The sequence below is a fragment of the Python bivittatus genome, unplaced genomic scaffold (assembly GCF_059951505.1).
Source record: "Python bivittatus isolate LINGU-HERP-01145 unplaced genomic scaffold, Pbiv_v1 ctg000700_np1212, whole genome shotgun sequence".
NCBI classification, from domain to species: Eukaryota; Metazoa; Chordata; class Lepidosauria; order Squamata; family Pythonidae; genus Python; species Python bivittatus.
Genome location: NW_028277098.1, coordinates 70631372 through 70648175, shown reverse-complemented (window position 1 = coordinate 70648175; position 16804 = coordinate 70631372). Strand labels below are relative to the sequence as shown.

Genomic DNA, 16804 nt, shown 5'->3' with positions numbered 1-16804 from the left:
ATTTAAAAGAGGTTACAAAAGAGGAACAGATTTTACTGGACAAAATAGAGACTGAAGCTGATTTGAATGTGGAATTGAAAGTGAATTTAAAAATGTCAGGCTAAAAGAATGATATGGAAAAAGAAGTTACACTGATTTACAAATGAAACCAGCTGATGTCTTAATAACTAAAAGAGACATACAAATGATACATTAGAAGACGACTTGGATAACTTTCTTTTCTTGGATTTACAAAAGAGATGTGTTAAATTTATGAAGGAGTTTCTGAGAAGAGACAAAGAGAAAATGGAAAGAGATAAACTTTTGGGACACTATTTAAAAAGAATAAAGATTAAGATTTTTTGTTGAAGTATCAGAGAAGGTGATAAATTACTGAAATTGTTTGTACTTGTCTTGATGAAGGGGGAAGTCATCTCCATCTATTTCTTTTCTTTTTTCTTTAATAATTTTTTTCCTTTTTTTTCCCTCTGCATGTTTTATTTTTTATCTTTATACTATTCTTAGTTTGTATTAGTTTTTTATCTTTGTATCTGAAATGTCAATAAAATTATTATAAAACAATTAAAAAGTAATAAAAATATCAGAGAGAGGAACTCTTTACTGCCCATTTCTTAATTCAAACCTATATAAAGTTTCTGAAACAAAAGTTTTACTTTTTATTACAAGGAGCATCCAAGCAGAGAAATCCAGTAGTGTTGAGATATTATTAGCTTAGTTATGTGAGCATAACATTAGTGTACAATTGGAAATCCTATGATTCCACTGGAACATAGAATTCAGTGATGATAATAAAAATGATATAGTAATGTAGGACTGAAAGTACTTTATGTACTTCATCTAGGTACAGTAGTACCTCGGGATACGTTCCGTGACTCTGGGCGTATCCCGAGTTGGTCGTAACCTGACGCAAATTTCCCCATAGGGTTCAATGTAAATCCGGTTAATCCGTTCCGCCCTCCGAATTTGGTCGCACCCCAAAGCAAATTTTCCCATAAGGTTCAATGTAATTACCATTAATCTGTTCTGGCGCCGGCAGACCACGCGTCAGGGGCGGGAAAACAGCCGGGCGCCACACGGCGCAGCAGGAAAACGGCCGGGCACTGCGCGGCGCGGCAGAAAAATGGCCGCGGACCACATGTCAGGGGCGGAAAAATGGCTGCGGACCACGTGTCAGGGCGGAAAAATGGCCGCGGACCACGTGTCAGGGTGGAAAAATGACCGTATCCTGAGGCGGAGTTCGCACATCGAGGTAAATTTTTGCGGCCGGAGCTGGTCGTAACCCGAAAAGTTCGTTAGTAGAGGCGTTCGTATCCCGAGGTACCACTGCAATCTAGGTCTACAATTTGCTACTTCCGCAACCAAATATAACCCAGCACTTTTTTTACATCATTAATTAAGCTTCTTTTAACACTTACCTAAATAAATAATGACTACAGCAATTTTTCACAAGGCTAATATGATTCCCAAAACAATTATGAGACATAATATTTGCAGCATTTTAAGTTTTTTTTTAATATAGTCACTATGTATTTTTAGAAGCAGATTGCTATCATTCTCTACCCTGTATAACTGGAGAAAGTGAAGTACCATAACATGTCAGGTAACTCAGCAAATCATCAAGTAAGATGACAACTGAAAACTCTGCTGAGTGTTTCTAATTCCCTTGGCTAGGCCAGCAATCTTTTCTCAGGAACATCTGATTTAAAAAAAAAATAGTGGTTTGTTTCTCCAGCAGCAGATGGTGTGAAGGTTAAAACATTTGCACGAACACGTTAAGGAGTGTCTATCAGGCCTGAGGGGAAAACTAGGACAATAAAATATGATGGCCTACCATCTGAGTATAATACACACCCTTGATTCTGCTTGCCAAAAGAATTCACCTCAGTCTGTAACACACAAGTGGAACACATGAACTTGAAAAACCAGCAAAAATAAGACCAGACACCATAGTTCTGTTCCATATAACTATGTTCTACATTTTTCCTGAATTGATACTTTTCTACTTCTTCCGTTCTAGAAAGCATAGAAACAAACTAGCATGTGTTCATTTATTTGTTAGTTTTGTAGACTTTCCTTCCTGAATTGATTAAAAAGGTGGTGACTTGAACAGACATTAAGTTAGTATTGTCTCTCCCCCCCCCCTCCTCCTCCTCCTCCTCCTCCTCCTCCTCCTCCTCCTCCTCCTCCTCCTCCTCCTCTTCTTCTTCTTCTTCTTCTTCTTCTTCTTCTTCTTCTTCTTCTTCTTCTTCTTCTTCTTCTTCTTCTTCTTCTTCTTCTTCTTCTTCTTCTTCTTCTTCTTCTTCTTTCCCTCCTCCTCCTCTCTTTTTCTCTCTCTCTCTCTTACACACACACTTATGCAAATATTCCAACTATTTTAGCACATTCTATTTCTAATTTTGATTGCCATACTTCCTAATTATGCCGCTTCCCACAAAACCCCAAAAAACTATTTTTGTTCAACTATTCCAGATTTGCAATCAGAGCATATGCTGGTCATTGAGTTCCATATACATTTCACTAGCAGACTAACAAATGATTTTTCATGCTAAAGGCAGCTCCTCTTGTCTCTCGGTCTACCATGCAGTTTTTCATGGGCTCTTACCCTGACAGCTTAATTTTGTCTGACAGCTTAATTTTAGACATACAGAATGGTTTCCTTTTTCATAGCTGGAAACTGTTCAGTTGCCTTTGACTTAAGGTTTTCCAGCCCCTTGGGGGTGGTGGGTAGTGTCCATGTGTATATGCATGAAAACTCTCTCTGAATCTAAATTAACCTTGGGCTGATTGACCTCATATTTTAATCAAGTGGGCATGGGATTTTCCTCCTCTTTTTATTTTAATATAAAATTCAAGCAAATACATTAAATGGTCCTACAAGCTTCAGGTGGCTTTGTACTGTCGAAGACTTTCACAGCCGGAATAGGATGGCTGGTGTGGGTCTTCCGGGCTGTGTGGCTGTGTTCTGGAAGTTTTGTTTCCTAACGTTTCGCCAGCATCTGTGACCGGCATCTTCAGAGAGCAGGAGCACAGACAGGAGCAGTTCTCTCTGGGCCCAGAGAGAACTGCTCCTGTCTGTGCTCCTGCTCTCTGAAGATGCCGGTCATAGATGCTGGCGAAATGTTAGGAAACAAAACTTCCAGAACACGGCCACACAGCCTGGAAGACCCACACCAGCCTTCAGGTGGCTTGTTGACTCTTCAGTGCAGCCCTCCTGTATTCCTGGCTAGAATATACATTGGGGAAAAATGCTATATTATGAAGTACAGAAATTCTCACAGCCACTCTTGAAAAAAAAAAAGATGGCTGACCTCACTGAATAAGGCTGCTGACTTCAACCCTACCGATGGAACATAATTTTCCAATGCACCAAGGGCAGTAGATTAGTGAAGGAGTTGCTTGGCAGGGTAGGTAACATTCTCAAATGCCACACTGATCTCATCTGAGCATCTGCCACCTAAGACAGCTGCTATGCTCAGCTCAATGGTTTTTATTAAAAAAGTCAGTTATAGTAGCTTATGTTCAAAGGCTGATCAATTCCAATGTAGCCTTTAGCCACTTAATATTTTAACTAAGTAACCATGATTACCAGGAAATAAAGTCTTATGCATTCTAATTTCTCTGAAACAATATACTTTTACTAATTCAATTTCTTTCGCTTTTTCCCAAAAGATTTTTAAATATATTCATCTGTCCCTGCTTAGAGAAACACAGAATTAAATGTATGTTGTGTGTAGGCCTCCCCAGTTCCACCTTATTCCAAGATCCAGTTAGAAATGGAGCCTAATGAAGCACACATAGGACTATTTTTGGGCTTCTGCAAATTTCCCCAGTCTACCACCTTATAGATGCATTAGGACTATAATCCCCAACATTCTCAGCTAGCAAGACAACATAATTATATAACTATAGATTTCAATAGTTATACATAATATAAATTTACATTTACATTAAATGGAAATTTACATTAGCTGTATTTTGTCTGTTTATAAGTCAGTAAATCTATCAACCTCAGACACATATATTTGCTCACATGTGCTGCCTGTATCTACACACATCTAAAGAAACAGATGTATGGAGTTTCAATGTATTCAGGAGAAACATATCTGAAAATATGACTTCTATTTTCTGCAGAGTAATATCTTAATTTAATCTTTATCAGGGCCTTACAGCCAGAAAACACAACATAGAGAGAATCATAGCAAACAAGACTGGTATTCCCTGATCACTGGAATATTATACAATATTTGGTGTCAGAAAGTTGATGATGATGTCTTTGAACAAATTAACCATTCCATCTTCCAGTCCTTCTCAACATGGGTTTAAATAGGCCTGAGAATGATTTGGGTTTCCCATTCCTGACAACATGACAAAAAAAGCTTACCGCTTGGCCCCAGTTGTTGGTTCCCGTGTGGGCTTTGGCATAGTAGCTACCGCGGGCTGTTCCATAGTTGTAACCATCAGACAGACCATCATATATGGAACCTGCAAACAGAGCAAGAACATTATGGATGAAAAACATACTAATTTTTATCCCTGATTTTTGTGTAGTATTTGACTCTTTTGCCCACTTTGTGCTAAAAAAAAATAGAGTCAGTGAATATATGACATAGAAGTGAAATGTTCCTATGTAGTACATGTGGCTATATTATATAAAAACCTATGTAAGGAACTATTGGCAAAGTTCACATGACCCATGCTATATGAAGTAGAAATATAAATCTCTTTATGCTTTTTATAACTTAATAAAGTTTTTATTAAAAAAAAGAGAGAGAGAGAGAGAGAGAGTCACAATTTTCAGGGCCTCTTGCTCCAGGTAAGGCGGCAACTGGGTCCCAGATTTTGGACACATTCTGTATGTTAGCCCATTTGAGGTACCTTGTTCAAAAATTGTTGCCTATGATGTACCATTTCGCCCAACTGAAGGTTACAAACAGATATGAGAGTTTTAGTAGTGAAAGTGCAAATTTGTCCTTTTGGGGCATGCGTGGAATGTCATGTCCATGTACAAAAGGGGCAGGGCTTGCATTGCAACTCCATGACATTTACTTCCTCATTCTGCCTGCCCCTTGTCGTCCACTGCAGATCCTGAATACACATGTAATGGATAGTCCAACTATATACTGACATTTTTTGTCTCTTGGGAATTGTATACCATTTTATTCCTGAGTTTAAGATGATGATGATGATGTTGATGATGATGATGGAACATGAAGAAACAAGAAAGAAGAGAAGCAGCCTAATTTAACCTGTACAGGGAATCCTCAGCTTATGACCATTTGTTTAGCAAACATTCTAAGCTATGATGGCACTGAAAAAAGTGATTTACAACGGTCCTTGCATTTATGACCATTGCAGCGTCCCCATGGTCACATGATCAAAATTCAGGCGCTTGGCAGCCAGCATGTATTTATAACAGTTGCAGCATCCTGGAGTCATGTGATTGCCATTTGTGACCTTCCCAGCCAGCTTCCAACAAACAAAATCAATGGGGAACCAGGTGATTCGCTTAACAACCATGGTGATTCGCGTAACAACCACTGCAAAAAAGGTCATAAAATTGGGTGCAGTCATGTGATGCCTTACTTAATGACCACATCAGTTAACGATGAATTTTCTGGTCCCTATTGTGGTTGTAAGTCAAGGACTACCTGTAGTTACTTTTGAACTGTAAGGTTGTTCCCTAGCTAAGAACACCTTCCTGGATAAGAACAGAATGACCTAAGGCTCAGATTATTACAGGCTTAACAAGTTTATCTGGGCCCTAAGCAATACTGTACCTGTTTTTTCCCTGCATTTGTATAATTTACATCTGTAAGAACATAGCTAACTATCACCATTCCCTCAAAACATGCGTTTGGAGCAAATGTATTCATCTAGGATACAGTCATGCTAAACCTGTTTACTACAATAAGAAAGGTATGGCGCCAAAGACACAGGGGCCATGACACCTGTCCCTTTGTAGAACCTTGGCACATGTTCCCAAAATGTTTGGAGAACATTTTGGGACAGTTGCCCTTGAACTTCAGCTGGACATGCAAATACTAGTATAGTATGTTCTAGTCCAGGTACTTAAATACAATGTAATGTTAAAAGAACATGAAAGGAGAACACATAAGGGGGAAAAAACAGAGAAATAACATTTTTTTCCAGAAAACAACAAAAATACTATTTACTTTTGATTAATTGATTGATTGATTATGTGCCCTGAAGTCATTGTTGACTCTTAGTGACCACATAGATAGATTTTCTCCATGACAATATGTCCCTAATCTGATGTTTCAGGTCTTCCAACAGTGCACTCATCACCACTGTAACAGAATCGTCCACCTTGCTGCTGGTTGTCTTCTTCTCTTTCCTTCCACCTTCACCAGCATTAGAGCCTTCTCCAGAGAGCTGGGTCTTTGCATAATGTGTCCAAAGTAGAATAATTTAAGCCTGTTCATTTATGCCTTGAATGATAACTCTGGGTTGATTTGTTCATGATCTATTTGTTTGATTTCTTTGCTGTCCGTGGTACAATATTCTGTACCAATACCAAAATTCAAAAGTATCAATACTCTCCTATTCAGCTTCTTCAAGTCCAACTTTCACTTCCATAGAGTGTTGCAAGGAATACCATAGCTTGCCTGATTCTGATATTGTAGGTATAGACCCATCAGAGCATTTGAATATCTTTTCCAAGGCCTTCATGGCTGCTCTACCAAGTGTTAGTCTGCAGTGTATTTCTTGACTGCTGGTTCCTTTACTGTTGATGGTTGATCCTAAAAGGCAGAAGCTGTCCACCACTTTGATACCTTCATTGTCAATTCTAAGGCTGGTTGTTCTACTGTTGTCATTAGTTTGGTCTTCTTTATGTTTAATTTTAGTCCCATTTTTTCACTATGCTCCTTGACTTTTATTACTTGCAGATCCTTTGCATGCAGATCCTTTGCATTTTCAGCTATCGGGGTATTGTCATCAGCTTTTATTTATTTTTAAAAGTCCTAAATGAGCACTTAATATTGGTTGATTTTTGGTGTACCTAACATCCTAACAGCTTAGAACTGGATCACTGATCACAATTTTTAATGTATATATATTAAAAAATCAAATACATTCTTTTATATCTAATTTCAACTGAAAGTGTATGTTGCAAATATTCTACAGAATTTTCATCTTATTCTAGCCTTGTACTAAAAACCATGTTGAATCTCATGCATTCAGTTATTTTAACTTCACCTTGGTCTGGCCTTGTATTACTAATCAGGCATTCTATATAAGCCAAGCTCCCAATAAAGCCCTCTACAATGTGCATATTAACAATGCAGCATGAGCTGATCATATTGAATTGTTTCCAGATATGTAACGAAATTCAGTTTATATATTGTATCTAGAGATGTACCTTGGCAGCCAAAGTGATAAGCAGCACACATACAATTCAAATAATTTAAAAAGACCTAACATTTCCTGTTCTTCTTGAGCTAGGAATCTGAGCTTTTTTAAACCTATACTTCTTGTCTGATTGTTCACAGAAAAGCTATGCCCCTACTACAGTTTACTTTCCATAGATATTTAAGAAGGCTGGGGCTACTATTAGTCAAAATGAAATAGTAACCTTAGGTGACACTTCCTGAGAAAAAAGGTGTTCTTCTCCTTTAATTGTAATCTTTAGTTCCTTCTAGTTCCCTCTAGTGTCCAACTTTCAAAGTCCCATCCTATCATGTTTTTTTTTTTTTTAAGAATTCAAAAGTATCTTCCCATGGGAAGGATTCTTATAATTAATTCCAAAAACTTATTTGAATTTTATCTTAGTCCATTTGTAACTTTCTAAAACCAAAATTTTAATCACCCTTTTGCTGTTTAGTCCAGAAAAAAAATTAAGTCCTTAAACTTGTATTTAAAACTTATTTTGCTAAGGATTGAAGGATTACCTGGTGCTATAAAACTTGTTGATCCAAAGGTTCCTAATAGCTGAAAAGCAGTTAACAAGCAATTTCTGAAAGTGATTAGAAAAGGAAGTATGTGAAACTAGTGTCCTTTTAAAGGTGCCAACCATGTTTTGAGCAAGATGGTTATTCCCTCATCTCCCAGAACTCTAAACCCACTGGAGACCTCTCTCTTACAGTCTCCTCTGAGGACCAACTGTCTGGAGCACTTGTGGGCAATCTCAAGTCCTCTCCTTGTCCAGAGAGGAATTATGAAGAGCCAGTCTACCTACCAGCTCTTCATTCCACCATGCTGATCAGCTCCACTTTTAGCTGAGTCATCTCCAGTTCACCATTCGGACATATAGGAAGGTATTTTTGAACAATGGACCCAGAAGTTAATTTTAAGAGTGTCTGCCTCTATAGATAGACTGTGTTTAAAAGATGCTTTGGAAGAGGAACAAGTTTTACTGGACAAGATTGGGACTGATCTGAAAGTAGATTTAAAAATGACAAACTACAGTATAAGAATGATATGGAAAAAGATGCTACAAAGAAACTGGCTGATGTCTTAATAATTAAAAAGGATATACAAATAACAAACCAAGAGAGTGAGCTGGATGATTTTCCTATATTGGATTTACAAAAGAGACTTGTTAAAATTTTTGAAGGATTTCATAAGAGGAGACAAAGAAAAAATGAAAAGAAATCAAGTTGTAGGACATTATTTGAAGGGACTAAAGATCAAGATTGTTAGAAGTAAAAGGAAGGAATATAAAGTTGGTTTATTTGCTCAAGATTAAAATAGATAGGTTGTTATCTCTGGTAACCCTTCATGGACCTTTGCTGATCAGGACTAAAATGATGAGGTTTTAAAGGATTTGTTTATAGATAAGAGATGGGATATGGGAAGAAGTGAACATTTGTTGTTTTTTAAGAGAAGGTGATAAGTTACTAAAATTATTTATACTTGTGATGAAGGGGGAAGTCATTTCTTTATATATTTCTCTTTCTTCACTATATTCTTATTTTTTCTTTCTTTTCTATTTTCTTTTTCTTTCCTGCACCTTCTATTTTTTCTTTTTCTTTTTATTAGTTTTTTATTGTTGTAGTTGTAATTTTTAATAAAACTACTATTAAAAAGGGGGGAAAGGTCATGGAAGAAAGAACTTCCTTATACCCCCAAGCTTTGGTGGCTGTCAAGTTACTACATCAACATCAGTGTTGAAGATAAATTGAAACTACTAGTCTAGTTATGCTTTCTCCACTGAATGGGAGGGGAAGATCTATTTTTTTTCTTTGCTTCAGGCAGAAAAATGTCTTAGACCAATACTACTATATCACCAGCAGTATTATTCTTTAGCATCTATATTAGAAATAGGCACAAATAGTATTTTGAAATTCTCCATTAAATTTTTGGGCAGGATGCCAACAATTTCTTAAGGGTAAGACTCCTCCCTAATGTTCAAGCACTACCATTGAAAGCACTCAAAGGGAGGAGTTCCTTCATCATCTCACCCTTCAGGATTTAATTGAAGTGTGGGAAGTCAGGGACGCTGTAGATTGCTAGAGGGATGACCAAACAAAGGCAGACAGAACATTCACATGCACTTGTTAGCCACCTTGTAACTACATACTTGCAAGAACACCACAATCCATTCATGAGAATTTTCCCAGAATTCTTTTCTCCTTTTGAAGAATTTCAAAATTCTTCCAGTTCAAATCAAATGAGAAATGACAGGAAACAATGCAAAAAAAGGAAAAAAACCCTCTCTCCTAGCACTAAAACCATGTTAACCTGTACAATGCAAAAAGACAATGCCTAGGAAAACGCTCGTTTCATATGTCAATATGTATCTGATTTTGAGCTGTTTTATGACTCCATGCCTTGTAATGTTACAATGAGTGCAGAAAAATGGCATTACATTTTATACATAGACTACACAGAAGCAAGAAGGTGCTGGGCGAGGAAACAAGAGATCTTGCACGTTATCAAGTTGCAACAAAAATTAAGGGCATTTAACCTCCATTCATTTCAATAGTTGAGATTCAAGCACACGTTTAGCTCATTCTGTGAAATCAAAGAAGCATGGAAATGGCTTATTTGGGACCAGATTATATGCACGACAGTAATATGTTTAAACTCATGTATGTTATTGGCATGTACCAGTAAAGGGAGATTGCTGTATCTCAGTTTACATTTTGACAGTAAGGAAAGAGTGGATATATGCTGAATACAAAATTGCCAGATTGTAATATATAAGGTGATTTCAGTATGCCATAATTATTGACAGGTAATCTTTAAAAAAAGTTACTAATATTATCAAAATATGTGACTAGCTAAAAGGGAAAAAAATTAAAAATCTTTTAAAAACTGTTGCCTTTGTACTGTTTAATGATATTCCTCATTATTATTTATCCTGATATGTAAAATGTAAAATGTTATATTTTATATCTCAATCTATTATTTACCTTTTTATTTTACCTCTATGTCTTATCTAGCTATAAGAAATGCAAAATCCTCTTTCATTCTCAACACCTAAATACCTTTTTAGCTGCCTAAAAAGATGCTACTTTGCCACCACAAATCTACATATTTTTAGTCATTTCTACAGTTCTACAATCCATATTGACTTAGGCTAAGGTAAAGGCAGCCTAAAGCCAATGATGAATTTTATATTTTACCTTAAACCAGGTTTACATACTATATTATTCTTCTATTGTTCTTCTATATGGAAAGAGAGAGAACAGCTCTTAGTTTTAGAATGTATTGAACACATAATTTTGTGTATCTTTGAACATTTGTCATATTTTGATTCTTGTTTTTAACAAATGAGTGTTGAGTGCAAAACTAATGCTTACTAATGCTTCCTTTAAAGCTATGAGAGCATTGCAAAATGCAAGTATGATGAAAAAACATCCTTACCTCTGTTAATCTAGCTGCTGACAAGAAATATACATAGATTAAATTCTGTATAAAAATGCCTGTTAACAATCCATTCAGTTTCTTTCTTATAATTTTGGCCATTTTTCAGTTTCAACTTAATTGATTCTACTCTCCGGTATTACATTTGCAATTTTTCAGACAGACAAGCTGTTCAAAGCTGTTACTTTCTGCAGATACTTATGTGTTCCATCAGAATTCTAGTGATGTGACCATCCAGTTTTAGCAATTTATTGCTCCTCAGATGTCAGCTCACTTGATAAGAGCCTCTTAAGTTGTACAACATATTTTGCAATGTGGAAAATGCCAGCCTATCATAAATCACATATTCAATTCATTGAAATTCTTGTAGGCTTCATCTTTATTTCAGTTTTGGTACTTCCTGAGCAAACTGGAAGCTGACAGAAAGATTTCATTTTGTTTCTTGGAAATGGAAAACCCATAGAGTTATTTTACAAGCCCAGAAGGAGCTGCAGTATGAAATACAAAGCAGATGGCTTTACAGTATCCTGATTTAGATTGTGACTATGACGGTCTGAAACTAGGCAATCATGCTATAACATTTTATGTAAATAATGAAAAATTGTGAGGTAGGAAGATTCTGTTCAGTTTTAATTTTTATGCAAACCAGCCTAATTCACATTTTCAAGACTAATATCCAAATCAAAATGTACTTTTATCTATCTATCTATCTATCTATCTATCTATCTATCTATCTATCTATCTATCTATCTATCTATCTTTCACACACACATTTTAAGGGAAAATATATGCAACAGAGAATGTTTGTAGAATTTAAATGCAAATTTTTGTATGATTTAAAAAATGATGCCTCTATTCTTCATGATTTGAAGCATATATTTGGAGTTTGTTTTAATATATGAATGCATTTGTTTGCTTTATTGTACAGAAAAAAGGAGATAAAAACAAACAGAAAAAAGAAAAAAAGTGTAAGGAAAAAATATAAACACACAGAAATCAGCTCCATTTTTAAGCACTGTGTTAAACCTTGACCACATGGAGTTTTAATACCCATCGGTCTTCCCATTATGCAAATAATGTTCATGAGCACAACGTGAACCAGATTGTATATCGGGGGTAGCACTATTTTTCTGTCATTAAAAAATAATACTTTTGTTTGCTTAGGAAACATAGCTCTTCTTATATTGAGAGATCACAATTTTTTTGGTATATAATTTAGAGTGTCACATCTTTAAATCGTATTTCATTTCCCCAAACCATATTGACTAACTTAATGTATTTTAAACCCAAATGGGATAATAGTGGGGCAAGCCCATATCATATGGTAATATTCCCTCAATCATTTTATATTTCTAGCATAACAAAGTTGAAGCCAGCCCTTTAAAAATACTTTCTGAGGTTTCCAATAAGCATGAAACAAATCCTTCTGTGAATTAATCTTATTTTAAGATAATTAGAAACATACTTAACATTTTAAAGACTATTAGCCATTGATTGGTTTTGATTTGTATGTAGGATATTCCATCTCATTATTCCAAAGTTCTTGCAAACAACTAAAATCCATTTTTACTATACTCTTTAATTGTCTATAAAAATAATACAGATTTGGAATAATCCAAAACAATTCCCTAGTAACTAGGGAATTTTAGATGCTGGTTGTGCTTCTGGAACAAAGTAAGAAATCAAATATTTTATATATATTAGTATTTCACAGGTTTTGACAATCCAAATTCCTCCTGCAATAAGTCAAATAATTTAAAGATGTGATTGGCAATTAACTGGTCTGAAGTATGAATACCCCTTTAGCCCACAACATTCCATTTCCCCCCCCCAAAAAATATCTGCAATTTTCCAGCTGAGATAAAAAGTTTATTACATAAGAGTCAGAATTATACTTCCGTCTCAATATCTTCCAAATGTGCCTTGTAAAATCCAGTAGAATCTTGATTTTAAAAAGTGCCAAGCTCTTGCTGTGATAACAGAAGGGTCAGATTATAACTTTCTAATTGTGCTCCAAATGGCTTTTAACTTGGTCACTAGAATTCCATAGAGAAGCAGACACCAAAAATGGATGTCTGCTAACAAAGCTGAAAATAAGGACCATGCTATAGAGTTCTGTTTCTCTCTCTCTCTCTCTCCCCCTCCCTCCCTCCCTCTCTTTCAGTGCTTTTTTTTTTTTTTTTAGAAACTTGGATCCAGGTTTGGGGGAACTCTCAGGGTTAGGTCAACACTTTCTCACTGCTGCCTATTCATTTGCTTTTTCCCTCTGGCCCCAGTCTACGCTCCTGACTAAGAAGAGAGAACAAGGCAGGTGGAGAATGCGGGTCGGGAAGGAACAGGGATCAGCAATAAGCAGAAGGATGACAATAAGCAGAAGGATGCACACCAGAAAAAAGAAGGCTTCCAGGATCAACAAGGGATCCTCAGCAATGTGTGGGTCTTGACAAGCACCCAATAATGCTGGTTCAAGACACTGGTATGGTTGTAGGTATAATTGTGATGAGAAAGGGGCTGGTTAAAATTCTTTCTCTACAAATCCTTCCCCATCCCCATCCCCATCCCCATCCCCATCCCCATCCCCATCCCCCACCCCTGTTACTTTCCCCATGGGGAAAGCATGCATGGATCCCCTCTTTTAACATAGCAGGCCAAAGAGAAAAGAAGCTGGGAATGTGATTTTCACAATTGCAGTGGAGCAACAAAAGGAATGTATTAGGTTAAGCAGCCCTTCCCTCTGATCTGCTTCTGATTTTAGCTTTCAAAGCCTGTTTCCCTTTTGCCAAAAAAAAAAAAAGGAGAGAAGAAAGAATCTGTGTTGTGTGTAATTTTGCTGACACATTATTACACCAAAAGGTATGCTCGGAGATAATTCTGCCACCCAAAGCCAAGGCTGACCACGCCTGATATTTGATTCTGTCTGTAACCCCTCACTGTTGCTCATCTAGAATAAGCAAAGAACAAAAGTTTGATATTCATAACCAGGAAAATGACTCGCATTTCTAAAAGGCAACAGACACTGTTTTCTTCAGTTTGGGGTTAATATGTTTTTGGATGAACGGCGTCATGTGAGATGCTGTTGCATTCCCAATAAAAGTGCTGGGAAGTTTGACTGAATGCGTTGTTCCTAAGAGCATCTACCAAGAGCAAAATGATATTTCCACTGTTTTTTAGCCATAATGAGGAACTCACACGCAAAGGTAGCACCCATGAAGTAAAAAAGCCAAACAACTCAAGAACCTCTGTTCCTCATCCATAACTTGCTGAATTGTTACTTCCCCATATTTCTATGTATTTAAGAACAAAACTTTCCTCAGAAGTTATTGGTGCCTCAGCAAAGATATTGAAATAATAAAAAAAAATGCTATGTGTTCTCTAAATCAACATAATGGGCTCTTGAATAAAGAAATTCTTGCAAAGCACTAAATTCTATGGTCCAACCCACTAAAACAACCACACAGAACTTGTGGCCCGCCACCAACCTTGTTTAAACAAAAATTCCTTGCTTTATGTTGCAGGAAGCACACTGTTGTGTGGAATACATTGTTCTGAGGAAGCATTATCTGAAGCTACAGCACACCCAGGGCGTCCTGTGCCCAATTCAGGATAACGGTACTGAGAGATCAGAAGCAAGTGTGTGTGTCTTTTAAAATCAGAACTCTCTATCTGCAAAATGGCTTGAATAGAGATTAAATTGTCTTTCAAGAAAAAGGCTGGATTGTTTTTGAAAATCCTGAACATTAAGTAACAAGATGGCTAAATGTTTTCACCCTTAGATTCTTAGTTTTGCTTCCAAAAATAAATTTCAATTCCCAAGGTGAGCACTCTGGCATGCAGAAAACACTCAAGTCTGAGAAGGAAGCCAATCCCATATTCAGGCAAATTTTAAAAATCCTTATATTATTCAGTTAACCGTCCTGTGGTATAGAGAATAGTGTCTTATTGGCTCTCCCTGAGGATCATCAGGGAGGTTTTAAGCTGTCATTAAGCAGGCTGCCTTTTGCTAGGATTTTAATTAACACTACTGCTTGTCACAATTTTGTATTTGTGATCAGCTTTGTGAAAGGATTTAAGCATAAGCTCTCCAAGACTTAAGGGGTGAAAATCTATATTACTGTATAAATATATATTTGAACCAGGGCAGTGCACTGCCATAAATACATAATTTTTTTTAAAAGCCTGAAACCATGAAACTTCATAGCTTCAAATTATAGGAGGCAGTGTGTTAATGTACTCCAAAATTAGACTTTACTTTTCCAAGTCTTAGCGTAACTGTCAGGAGTTGGGGAAGCAGAGACCAGGTTTTCAAGTTTGGTCTATAATTAGGAAGAGGCACAAAAAAGAAGAACAGTACAGACTGTTATTAATTGTGTGTTTTCTGGGCAATAAACCTTTTCCCCTGTGGTTTTACTGGTTGTATTTCATGAAAATGGACACAAAACACAAGATGTAAAATAATATTCCTGCCTGGAATGTTAAAAAATATTTAGGGGGCCGCCGAAAGAGGTAATAACAGCGACATTTTTAAATTTGACTGTCACAGCAACACATTCATAGTCATGCAACTATACAACTTTTCTGTGTACACATACTGTTTCCCATAAACAGACTTAAAGTCCCATAAACAGATTTAAAATCCAACTGAAATTATGGTTAATCCCAAAATCTTGGATTGAAATGAAATTATGCATTACATTTTTCAGTATGGAGGATATTAAACTTGGGAATATTTTACTCTCTTGTTGAAGTTGGTGGGATCTAGAAGAGCTTAACCGGTCCAATTGTGCTTATAATTACCCCATTGGTTTCATTCCAGCTGAACTACAATGGTGACACAGAACCTTGATGTTGAAAAAGTTGAGAAGATTTTTGTTCTTCCAACTTTCTATTTCAAAACAGAAGCATTTGCACTTAGTCTCACTCAAAATCAGCTCACACAGTCCAGATCAAAACCCTTCAGCTTCAGTAGATTTAACTGGAGCTGCTTTTGAACTTCTGCACCATCACAATAATTAAACTGCAGAGCATTAAGCCTAGGGCTCCAAAATCCTATTTGTATGCTCATCCTACCAGACATTGCACGACTTCCCTCAAATGTTCATCACACAATTCTACAGATGGAACCAAAAGCAACTAGTTAAAATGATTGAGTCAATTCCATTTATCCTGAGAAGTGCAATGGCATTTGATGGAGTGACCACATTAGAGCCAAATTTATCACACCCCAGGCAGCATCCCTTGTTATTCAGAGCAGCAGTAGATATTTACCTTTGTTGGAGTGACCTGCCGCATTTGATGCTGATGAAAGGGAGGACTTTTGCTTCTGCCGTTTCACGGTCATCATCACCTGTTCCTGGACCCTTTGTTTTCCTGTTCCTCTAGTTTTCAACTTGTGATCCGAAGGCAAAGCTAAAGTTGAATTGGCCTGATCTTGGAAGCACTCATATGCCAGTGCGGTTTTCAGTGGAGAGGGAGGGTGAAGCATGGTTGCAGATGGTGGTGCCAAGGTGAATGTCACCTGCCTATCCTTTGAAACTTTAAAAACCAAAGCAAGGCAAAAACAGCAAACAGCAGCAAAGCAATCTTGGTTGAGTATAGAATCTCAGGGAGCTCTCCTTGCCATACGGTCCTCTGCTGACAGCTGCTGTTTCTCCACGCTCTGCTCTCCTGTGGATGATTGAGCAGGCACACCCTCTGCTAGACTGGATATGCAGCCTTCTGACTATGTCTGCACACGCCCATTGCTGTACTCCACTTCCAGATCCCAAGACAGCACCGCAGACTTGCCAAGCTACTGCCTTTTGGCTCCTCTGGATAGGGCTGTGTTTTAGCTGAAACGCCATCAGCAATGGCAGGTAGATGGCATGAGGCCATGAAAAAAGCAACCATGAAAACCAAATCCATACCTTCTGTCATTTTATCTTTCCGTTAATATTGTTGTCCAAAACTACTAGTTCAGAATAGCTTCTTGGACCTC

At 37.0% G+C, this 16804-nt stretch overlaps 1 protein-coding gene across 1 annotated transcript in view; it reads right to left on the bottom strand.

Moving 5' to 3' along the window:
- Window positions 1–16474, bottom strand: part of PKP1 (plakophilin 1) — a 57746-nt gene extending 41272 nt beyond the window's left edge. The window contains exons 1-2 of the mRNA XM_007421158.3: window positions 16096–16474; window positions 4382–4482 (exon numbers count right to left, since the gene is read on the bottom strand). Of these exons, the coding sequence (XP_007421220.1) occupies window positions 4382–4482; window positions 16096–16312 (318 nt within the window). The 5' untranslated portion in view covers window positions 16313–16474. The remainder of the gene's footprint in view (window positions 1–4381; window positions 4483–16095) is intronic.
- Between the last annotated feature and the right edge of the window lie 330 nt (window positions 16475–16804).